The 11,456-nt window shown below is 45.7% G+C and overlaps 1 protein-coding gene and 1 long non-coding RNA gene across 4 annotated transcripts; one reads left to right on the top strand and one right to left on the bottom strand.

The window, feature by feature from the left end:
• Nucleotides 1-851: 851 nt before the first annotated feature.
• Nucleotides 852-4,567, bottom strand: LOC144110162 (uncharacterized). Of its 2 annotated transcripts, none has more exons than XR_013309733.1 (4): nt 4,018-4,567; nt 3,167-3,228; nt 2,596-2,813; nt 852-1,263 (listed from the first exon to the last, which is right to left on the bottom strand). It is a non-coding gene; the product is annotated as an uncharacterized LOC144110162 (long non-coding RNA). The 2 variants fall into 2 exon arrangements; XR_013309734.1 differs by lacking the exon at nt 852-1,263 and adding an exon at nt 2,084-2,322.
• A 310-nt stretch (nt 4,568-4,877) lies between these two features.
• On the top strand, nt 4,878-11,233 carry LOC144111444 (uncharacterized). Of its 2 annotated transcripts, none has more exons than XM_077644746.1 (5): nt 4,878-4,948; nt 7,038-7,125; nt 7,968-8,123; nt 10,102-10,212; nt 11,056-11,233. In XM_077644746.1, the coding sequence occupies exons 1-5, from the start codon at nt 4,944-4,946 to the stop codon at nt 11,197-11,199; spliced, it is 504 nt and encodes a 167-aa protein (XP_077500872.1). In that variant the 5' UTR covers nt 4,878-4,943; the 3' UTR covers nt 11,200-11,233. The 2 variants fall into 2 exon arrangements, with proteins under 2 accessions (XP_077500872.1, XP_077500871.1); XM_077644745.1 differs by having other exon boundaries at nt 7,965-8,123.
• The last annotated feature ends 223 nt before the right edge of the window (nt 11,234-11,456 follow it).

Genomic DNA, 11,456 nt, shown 5'->3' with positions numbered 1-11,456 from the left:
TACCGGACACTCCACTACGAGCCGGAGCGGGCGGTGGTCATCATTGCAGCGTGTGCTGCGTTGCACAACATCTGTCTTGAAGAAGCCCTGGCTGCAGACGAAGACGACACTACTGATGACCCTGACAACAATGGACCACCTCTGCTTGCCGGGTACTTGGCGGGGACAGGATCCCGCATGACCTACCTGCGTGGTAGAGCCATGCGAGACCGTATAATTGGCCTCTTTGGCACAACCCGTCCGCAGAGGCAAGCACGCCTGCAGATGGTGCGGCGGCAGCAGCAGCGGCAGCAGCAGCAGCGGCAGCAGCAGCAGCAACAGCAGCACCACCGGCAGTAAGCCCTAGACCATCTGGCAGCTGTGGCTGCAATGACTCGCCGTGCTGGCGTGGCGAGTTGTCGTAGCCACTCTTGCTACGGGAAGTGCCATTGCCCTCTGTTAGTGCGTGAGCCCCTGTGTGATATGATGCCCTTGGCCACTGGTAGCCACATTCCAGCATTTGTAAATTACTTTTTCTTACGTGTGCTTGAAAGCCTCCAGTGTCAAGGTATGAAGTGCACACACCAACTGCTGCTCCACCGGCAGTGGTCACCAGTACGCCTTTCAGTGCATCAGCAAGCTTGCCGCACAGCTACTGCACTTTCTCCTTCTCAAGTCGAAATACACGCCGAAACAGCTCGTCCAACAAGTGAAATGCATCCTTGTACACCGTCTTTCGCCGTTGCTTACGTCGCCCTGCCCACTTAGGCAAACAGTTGCTTGCTGTAACTATGTGTTTGATGAATGTGCACGAGAGAAAAGTGTGGTGTGGAGACTGCTAGGAACCAGTAAAGCGTTTGTTTTTGCACCACGTTTATTCATTGGTCACAATAATTTTTTTTCGCCACAGCTGTTCATACTAGTTTGCCAACTGTAACACACAGCAGGGAAACAAAAGCATGCAGCATCAACAGTGATTTGCATATGCCTTGTCGAGTGCTGCGCAGAGATTGCACACTAACAGTTGTATCTTACACTCTGGCCAAACGGGCGAGTTGGCTGTACATTTTTAAGGCGAACAGTGCAAAAGACATAGCCGGAAAGCACAGGAAACACAGGATGAGCACTCGTCCTATGTTTTCTTTGCTTTCCGTCTAAGTCTTACACGCTGTTTGCCCCTTAAAAAAAAAGCTTCATCTTGACTGCCAGCTTGAATGCTAGTAATCACAGGTTTGGCATGTTGTGCAGACTTGTAGGCTCGATGCAGCCCTGGTTTGCAGTTTTCTGAAACACATTGCATAACTGGTGGAATGCACAGCAAGTGCTACACGACATTGCTCTTCGTAGATTTTACTGGACTAAAAATCATGTTACGTGTAAAAGACACACGAGTATCACAGACGATGATGCCAACATGGCTGCGTTTGAAGTTGTAAAGGGATCCACAAACGAGAGATATTAACATTGTTGCATCATACCTTTAAAGGCGGAGCTCAAGCATCCGCCAAATTTTTTTTTTGCCTGCATTCAACACTAGTTCAGAAGCGACTTTGGACGAATGCTGGCAAGCCTCATTTTTCCTCGGGTCTACTGAGGATAGAACATGTTACAATGCACACAATGGACACTTTACGGAAAAGCAGGAAAAGTAATGCGAAAAAAAAACGACTCAGGAACATGCAAACAACCTTAACAGACACAAAATCGAAGTGTTCAAAATTTATCCAGAATCCCCATATTATGGTGCCCTTCATAACTAGTCACTTCAGAACAACTTTGCCCCACATATTGCAATGAAAGAAAACAAGCACTAGAAATTGCACCTTGTGCACCTGCCACAGCTGCAGGTAAACATTTGAAAGGAATGAAAAATAAAAGAGTATAGGAGGCTTTCACACCTGGCAGAGCTTAAATTACATAACTGGAAGAAAATAAACAGTGTGAAGCATCCGGGCCTGCAGAGCTTACAAGAAATAAAAAAATGATGCTATGGCACATGACAGAGATGATCTTGAATAAATACAAAAACAGAAACCTGACAGAGAAGCAGACAATGTAAATAAACAGACATAAAACAAATTTTAACAAGCAAACCAAAAATAGTTCAATGAGTCTGCACCTGGCAGAGAAGTAAATAATGTTCTTGAATAAATATAAACATATGAAGAGGTTCTTTCATAAAAATAAAAACAAGCAAATAATGACATAAATATGAACAATTCAATGTGGTGCAGGTGGCTCAAGCTGCTTTTGTAAGATTAGCGTCAGTAGGTTCACATTCTGTATGAGCAGCTCTTGCTGACCATTTGACGCCTGCACAGCATCTGTCACCTCCCATATGGCCTGCATGTAAAAATACTTCCAATTACAAATTATTACTGACAACCAATTTTGAGATCTCGCTTAAGCTTTATGTAAAATTTCAGGTGCTGAGATATTTTGGACAAAGTATGGCTGTAGAAGACTCGTGTCAGTTTCATAAACTCAGCTGTCCCAACCACCTCCCACAAGAGGCGTCAAAACAGAAGTAGAGGTGCTCAAAAGAGAGCACTGATATTTATGGTTCAGGTGACGGCTTCGACTCTTCAAAGTGCAGTGTGCGCAGCGAGTACACACCTCCAGCATGCTTTGCTGAAAAGCAGCGTCCTGGCGGTTCCGGGCGTCAGTAAGGGAATCCAAACGATGCGATTCATACAGCATCTGGCGCAGCACCTTATTGGCCCCATCGTCTCGCCGTCGCTTCCCAAGAAGGCTAGGCGTGGCACGTGTTGAGGGCTGCAGTGGGGGCTCTGGTGTGTGCTGCTGTGAGGGCTGCGGCGAGGGCACCGGTGTAGCTGTCGGGAAAGAAAATGTGCTCATCACGTGGTGGAATACGCAAAACATTTGGTACAATGTGTTAGAGGGCTTGACATAAATATACAGGACAGCAATCTTGGGCAGCATTGTAGTAGCATATTTCATGTGCACATTTGCTAGACTGCTAGGAGATGTCACAGCCTCACTGCAAGAGAAATAAACATTCTGCACTGCGTGGCAAAACCAGAGAGAGATAGTTTTGTGTGTACTGTAGAATCTCTGCAGTATTTTGGCTACTGCTGCAAATGCTGCCAGAGAGTATAGTGCTATTACTTTCAATCAGCTGCCAGAAAGGGTAGTATGGAGCTTGAATAATGGAAAGCCAACTCACGGTCTGTGGGGCTCCGTGTGTCTTGTCGACAACTTGCTGAGGCTCCCCGTTCATCTCCTCTGCTGTAACAGGGTAAAAGGTGCGGCTGATTGGTACTGGCAAACCATGAAACTAAAAGAGCACTAGCAAAAGAGAAGCAATCAATAATGCTCAACCACTTGTCCATGCATTCCTGCACCTCCTCCGAGACTAAAATACACCACAGATGGAATAAACAGTGCTAGCAAGGCGCAAGGCAAAGACATCATGTTTTTAAACGGCCGACCCCTTGTTGTTGAGAATCGGCGCAAGCTGGATCCACAGCTCGCGCTTTTCAACAGCTGTGTATGAGTTTGTTAGGTCGGCAGAAGCCCGAGCCAAGAGCGGATGGCTCTTCATAGACTCTATTACGATTAGCTCTTGCTCGCTCGGCATTCTTCGTGTTGGCGCCATTTCGAGACTATAATTCCCGCTTAGAGAATTGCAGCAGCGAACACAGCGGGGAAAACAAACAGGGAATAGTTTCTGTTCCGCTTTTCGAAAGCAGGGAATAACAGGGAAAAACCTTTGCTCTGAGTTCGGGCTAATATGTTTTTACAGGAACATATGCGTGTGCTGCGCTGCAGCAACTTATAGCACAGCCAAGAACGACCGAAAACGAGCAAGGTTGTTAGCGTGCGCCCAACCGCCTTGCTTGGTTCTTGCTCCTTCCCAACTGAATCATTTGTGCCAGACGTTTATGAAGCCAAAAAAGTTCATTTTATCCAACAAGCCGTGCTTCGTGGACGCCTTGTATTTGCTAAAGTGAAAGAAACAGAACCCAAATCATATGCTTGGCATGTGGCATCTTTAAACCAATAACACAGGCTTACCTCAAGTTGTCTTCGTCGATTTTCGGGCCCGACGTTTCGTGCAGGTTCCTTTCTGGAGGCCCGTGACCTTCACTGGCTTCGATAATTGTTATCCGCTCACTTTGGACAACCAAATAGAACCTTGATTTCAGACGACGCCTAAAAAAGCAGGAACTAGCCGTGGGATCAGCTGTTTTTTAGAAGGCCGCCATGTTCAGTGTTTACATCTGCCAGCGCGCCCTCATGGCAACAAAACTTACCCACGAAAGCAGTTATTTGCAAAAGTGAATGTCCTTCTTGTTTTACTTCATGGCAGTGAGAGTGAAATACACTTTTATGAAAGAATAAAACAATGTTTATTTTATTCACTGCGTATTCTTATAAAAAAGTTAGCATACGGCCCCTTGCCGTGCAAATTGGCCTCTTGTCGTTCAAATAAGCGCTTCCGGGGCGGCACCCTACTAGCCATTGGTTGATTCCGCGTTCCGTCACGCGTTGACGTCTAGCCTTGTCGTCATGCTGTCGTCATTTTGACGTAACGCTCTACAACTTTAGAGCGAGTTCCGTAATTCGGGCCCAGGTGGTCGAAATAATTTCGGAGCCCTCCACTACGGCACCTCCTTCTTCCTTTCTTCTTTCACTCCATCCTTTATCCCTTCTCCTGCGGAGCGGTTCAGGTGTCCAACGATATACGATATGAGACAGATACTGCGCCATTTCCTTTCCCCAAAAAACCAGTTCTTGTTCTTCTTCTTATTATTATTATTATTAAGCAAGCTAGTGCACGATGGAAAACCCCTCTCTAGACACATGTGTTTGGACGGGACGAGCTGAATGGGCGTGCTTACTGCTTCGCTTCTCTCATTTTTATCCAGGAGCTGCGGACGCTCGCCGACAGCAAGCATTACATCATTCACGGTGTTTTTGACAGCGTGAAAATAGACATCATGAAGTAAGCTGCACTGTTTCTCTCCTTGGTTTGAAACTGGCTGTTCAGTCTCACTGTATGAAACTGGCTGTTCAGTCTCACTGTATAATGCCCATTGAATACCCTACGTTTCGCGATATGTGATATTATTTTGGTCGGCTAACACATATAAAATGGTGCGGCCAGAAGGTACGATAGATAACTAGGTAAACAGCTGTTTTTTTTTTTGACACGTTCGAAATCCAGCATCAAAAGCAAGCAAGTCGACGTATGTATAGATTGATAGCAAAGGCATCTTTTCTGAAGCTGCGTAGTTGGTGGCGCCATATATTTCCAGCAATTTGTTTTTTGTACCTCGAAAACCCGCTTGCAGTAATAATCGGCGAATAGTTTGCGATTCTAGCTCATACAGATGTTAAAGTGCTGTTTTTACATGTACACCGATCGCTTTGTCCGTATTTTTAGCCCACCGAAGAATACTTCTTATCGTGGCCACTTTCGCCTTTTTGGGGCCCCTGAATAGTTTGGGGCCCGTGTTTCCACCTCGAATATTTATCGGCACATTTCTTGTTGCATGCGCATTTTTAAGCTATCTTTCCCCGGTTTTCTTGAACCCCCAGCGTTATTCGTGCGTTCCTGCTGCATGCCTGCACACCTACCGACTGTGATGTTTTGTTCTGCCCCCTCCCCCCCCCTCCTTTCCCGTGGCATTTAGTATTCCAGAGTCGTAGCGTTCCAGTCTCGGGCAACCGGCAATAAAAAATTAGATGGAGACACCACGATTGTGAAGTTTTCTCAGCCAGTCTACTTGGAATATAGCTTGCGTTTCACGATTCTAGCCGCATCATTGAAATTATATTTCGAAGTGTCACATGTAAAGAGCGAAGCTTACTCATCTGCAGCAGAAGACCTGTGCGACATTAGTGAAATGAATCAATTTGCTTCAATTGGCCAGCGAAAACTTAACGAAATTACTGGATGCAAATTTGCTGGCAAAGTAAAGTTTTTTGTTATTTTTTACATGGCTCACGCCACCGAACCAAAGCAACATAACTTCCTTGCCATGTCTAGTTTCCAATTTAAAGCACTCTATAACAGTTCTAGTGCCCAGCTCGATTCTTGAATGCTCGAGTCTTGATTGCTCATTCCATAGACGGAAACATTCAATGATGGTTTTTCAATATGCCGTGGTGTTTCCAAAACTTACGATGCCAAATTATAGAATTACATTCCCAAACACTGCCATAACTAAAGCGCATTTGATGGACCTGAGAAGGACACATACAACAGAGCGCTCCGCTTCGCATTCGGGGGGTTGCCGGGTTCGATTCCCAGTGCCGCCGACTATCGACAGGTTTTCTTATGAGTACAAGGGACTCGGGGAGCACGGCAGAACACTGCGTTCTGGCACAGGGAGAAACCTGGCCATACATGTGAAGGAGTGCCAAAACTGCTCAGCTTTGCTTAACAGCACTACCATAATCGGCACCGGAAAGTCCAGGCACGAACTGTTAGAAGCATTTTTAATCAAAAAGAGCGAACGTGTTTGCATAAGCGACCCGTCTGTTATTATCACTGACAAAGAGTGGCACTGTGTTGTAATAACGTCCGGACTTTGATGAATGTGGCATGTATGTGCGCTTGCGCGAGCGTGGCTTTAAATACGTGGTAGAACCAATAATAAATCAGTTGTAAGTCCAGCGACAGTATGTGTGTGTCTTCTCCTGGTCCTGCACCTTTTTTTCGCCGTTTTTTTTTCTCTTGAACATGTATCAACTCACCCAGCAATTCACAGTGCTGAACAAGATTTCGCCCTCCCTAGTGCTCGGCTTTTCTGGGGTTGAATTCTAAGGAAAAGGGTCTTGTAAAACAACCACAAGACGCACAACACACCGCAATGTTGTCTCTCTTCGTCTCTGGCCTGTCAAGTGCGTTGTTGTTATGGAGGTCGAAAAGAAATTTACGCAATATTGTTTTAACAAACAATGCCTTCCTCATTGATCAAGAACTGACGTACATGCAAAAACTCTACGTCGAAACCGAACTGTAGAGGTCCCATATCTTTATCATCAGCTTAGCACAAACCGTCCCAATTTCTTTGTCTCTCAAACAGGCATTTTCATCTGGCGTCGCTCCGAGTCTACACTGTTCAGGCGCAGGCCCCTTTCAAAGCAGAGCTTGTCCAACCAACAATAGCCATTGTGAGTACACGCGTGCACCTGCAGGTTATTCGCAGAATTCCCGCCTGCCGCTTACCGTTGAGAAAATGAAGAAATTACAGCAGATGAATATATTATCTAGCGAATGAATAGATCTTCCCGGGAACAACTAGCGCCATTTTAATTTCACACTATGAGATTCAAGCAAATAGTACTGCTCAGCCTGCCTATGCTCCAGTGGATTCTTGTAGGCGCCTCCCTTGAAAAGATTTCTCTAGACAGTGTATAGACTCTCCACAGACTTTTGTCTATAAAGTCTACAGATTTTCTATGGACAAATGCTTGAGAATAGTCTATGAGCAATACAAATCATATAGACAAGTCTATAGACAATGTATGTATTTATGGCCATACACTTTTAGTAGACTTTTGTCTGTAGACAGTCTATAGACTATAAATGAGTATGAATAGACAAAAAGAAATGTCTATAGGAAGTTAATAGAGTCTATAAGAAGTCTATAGACTATCTCTAGATTTTTTTAAGGGCTGCACCTGGATGCAGTGGCCATATATAGCTCAGATTTCCAGACAAAACGCACTCGAAGGTGCCCCATGTGGCGTAAAAGCAGGTCTTTTGCGGCGTAATGATGATCAAAAGTTCGCACGCGTGAGTCTAAAGATAACAGCAGCTTGTGCAGGTATTGCGTTCCAGTAGTTCTTGAAGGAAGAAATGTGCGATGGTGGAAGACGTAACGCAAGCGCCGTTCAAGCATCTCAGTGCCTGTAGTTTCTGAATGTCGTCTCACTCCATAGTTAATTGCTTCCCCCACTGTAACTTATCAACTTCCACACTATACCGCGGCGCCATTTGGCCTGCGTAGCAGACCCGCGTGGGAGAGTACGCAGCGGCGGTAGCCGGCGCCGGCCTGTCGCCCTCTGGGAACCATTGCATCACCTTCAGCCTGGCCGCCGTCAAGTACAGCGGGTCCAATGACATTGGAGATGCCGCTAACGCCGTCGAAAAGGTCATGTACTGCTCGGTACGCATGTCTCTCTGCTCTGCGAGGCTCAGCATTCAACGCTCGCGAAAACTGCGAACGCAAAGGAAATGTCGTCTGCAGACAGAGAGAGGACGAACTGGACTGAATGAAGCGATAATGAACTTCATTCAATGAATAGATGAATGAATTTCAGCGAAGACAGTGAATTTAGTCTCGCAACACAATCAAATACTCAACAACCCCATATTTTCTGTCAAGTTGGTACAAAAACAATTTCTTGCTTCGCCTGCCTACGCCACTGCTGACATTTGAGTACACGATGAATCCCTGTTGCGTACCGCCTCACTCGGTGTCTATTATGAGGCGCCGTTCATCTTCACAATTCAGCATCAAATTTAATATTTTCTTACTATATTTTCTATTTAACCCCAGTAGTAGCGTGATTGAAAATAACGCTGTCTTGCACAACTAGAAGCACTCAAAAATTTCCGCTCGTTTGTATTAACAGTCAGGTACTCTCGATCACATATTAACAAATGAAACGTTGTCGCCATAAACGTTCAACAAATTACGAACAAGCACATAAAATTTCGTATTACGATTATAAACAATAAATTTTCAAAGTCATGGCCAATTCTAACGGCAGATATATGATTAGAAAAAACCAAAGCAGGCGCACAACAAACGTACGCGATACGCAAGCGAATGTACCCCGCTTACAATGAAACTTCAGTGCCCTCACTAACAGCGGCTGTTACACAAAGGAGTATGTAAAAATTCTTTTCCCTTGAAAGACAAGATTTTTCCGATCATCGTTACCGTCATGAACTGCATCCAAACGTTCCTTTCCAGTAATTTTAGGTTTGGTTTGGTTTTATGAAGGTTAAACGTCCCAAAGCGACTCAGGTTATGAGGGACGCCGTAGTGGAGGGCTCCGGAAGTTTTGACCACCTGGGGTTCTTTAACGTGCACTGACATCGCACAGTACCCCGCGTCTTTCGGGCCAGCAGCCGAGCGCCATAACCACTCAGCCACCGCGGAGGCTCATTTCCGGTAATTTTAGGTTTCTATGTTCTTGGGCTACGACATGGACCTAATGCTACTACCGAGCCGTGTCAGCTCTTGAGACATTCTCCAATGGCGGGTTTTGAGGTGTAGTGTAGGGTGATGTTTTTGATTCATTGATTAGCGCTAGGGTAATGAAGGGAAGTAATTGCATTCCTCTGCGCAATAGAGGCATGTCGGCTAAACTCAGTAGCTATACGGCGCACTATTCTTGCTATTACTTCGCACGTCAAGACAGTGAACACGGACATAGCAGGCACCAGAAGTGAAACACTGGGCGTTGCAGATGCACGTTTTTTCTTATTCATGTCGTGGCGAACAACGTCTCTCAACGTCTTGTAAAGAAAGAAGAGCAGGTCAGCTGGTGACAAACACAGCCAGAACGATGTAAATTACAATTCACACTAATACAAAGAAGCCGTGACTAAGGACGGCACATATGTGTAAAAAATTCAGCTTGCAAAGACCTTTACTTACTGCTGTTCGATCTCTTAAAGGCCACAACACACAAGTACTATTTAACTCTCACTCAACTTTTCTCTCACTAGAACTTCCTAAGACAGTTACAAGAACAGAGGTGACCGATACACAATAAGATAAATTTACACTTCCCTAGATTTCAAACACATGACCTTCTCTAAAATAACATATCGCGTGTTTGTTCGAAAGCAGACGAACTTTTGGCAGAAGACTTGCCGTCGGGGCGTGAGTGAATGAAATGCTTGGACGCTTAAGCGGGGAAAACGAGGCGGAAGCAAGAAAGGCACAAGCAACGTAATTGTATTCCATGTTCATGTGACGAATTCGGCAACATGAGCATTACTACATGTATATAGCGTTGACGTTGTCCGCGATTTTTTTTTTGTCCATAGCTTGTTCATTCAAAAACGATGCCTCAAGAACGCTAACGTATGAATAGAGTTTTATAACTTCGTTCAACTCCTTTTTTCAGGATGAGTACAAAAGAAAGAGCGCAACCAAGGCTGCCACGGATCTGTCGCATTTTGTACGGAACACAGACGCCCTGTTTGTCTTCGATACTCCTGAAGGATTTGAGGAAAAGGTAAACTCGGAAAAGAGCGTGAGCTTCTTTACAAAGTCTGCTACAAATGCTCTGCAGGAACAATAACTACCAGCAGCGACATTGAAAATACGTAGACAAACATCGAAAGCTTAGCCCAAAGCCTTAGAGAGTCGAGGAACTTCTGCTCCACAGCATGCGGTGGTAGATGACAAAATGTTGTATCGTGTCTGATTTTCTCATAAACGCAACCTATCTTGTGATACCAATGAATGCTAATATGGTTTATTGGGCTTAGCGTCCCAAATCGACTCAGGCTATGAGGGACGCCGTAGTGAAAGGCTCCGGAAATTTCGACCACCTGGGGAGCGGAGGAAGACCATAAGGAGTGGAAACTCCCCCATCTGCGGCGACCAGAAAAGGTCACAAGCCCGCGGCGCCTGGCGGCCTGGAAAGAAACTACTGAAATACAACGTCACGGCGTGCCCGCTGAATCAAACACCCGTGTCGTCTGCTTGTCGTCTGCTTTGAGCGCGCGCCGCCGGAGAGCGGATCCAAAGCCGCCTGACCGGGCGCTGCATTTTTTATTTTTTTTCCTGCTGCTTCTACGAGGCGCCGCAAGGCGTCGCCACTGCATGCGTCCCTGTCGGCGCATGCAATTGTGACTTCATCTGGTCGCCTGCGCTCGCTCGCGCAGACGAGAGTTTCACCTCCTGTATAGTCTTGCTCCGTGACCTGGGGTTCTTTAACGTGCACTGGTATCGCACAGTACACTGACATCAGTTGGTTCCAAACGTGTAAAACACCAGTGTGAAGCAAAATGTATGCTTTTAAAGTTTATTGTTCATATCAGCATTGCACTGATTATACTGTATTTCTTCGCAGGTCAAGAAGATCAGTGTGCTGCCAGGCGCTTGCGTCCTATTGGACGACGTGTACTACGACAACCACAAGTGCGAGTGTGTCGACAAGAACTTGAAGATGCTGCGCACTGCACGCGTGGTTCTATGGCGCACTCTAAAGGGCTGAATTTCTAGCCCATTCCTTGCGCCAGATATATTTCCGTCAGTTTTTATATTTAATGAAGAACGATAAACATATAAACGAAGACTTGTTTACCTGCCTTTACTGCGGTATGTCGTGGGTAATGGCGCGTTTGGAGTAAATATACTTCCGTACCAATCCTGTCGAAGTCGCCAAAACAAAAGATACACGGTGTCTTTTGAAAAAAGAGACCTCGTCCCAGTAGCCAGGCATGTACATCCTTTGAAAGTACCCGCCAGTAT

Source organism: Amblyomma americanum, chromosome 11, assembly GCF_052857255.1.
Source record: "Amblyomma americanum isolate KBUSLIRL-KWMA chromosome 11, ASM5285725v1, whole genome shotgun sequence".
Classification (NCBI taxonomy): Eukaryota; Metazoa; Arthropoda; class Arachnida; order Ixodida; family Ixodidae; genus Amblyomma; species Amblyomma americanum.
The sequence above is the reverse complement of the archived record's forward strand: the minus strand, read 5'-3'. Positions and strand labels throughout refer to the sequence as shown.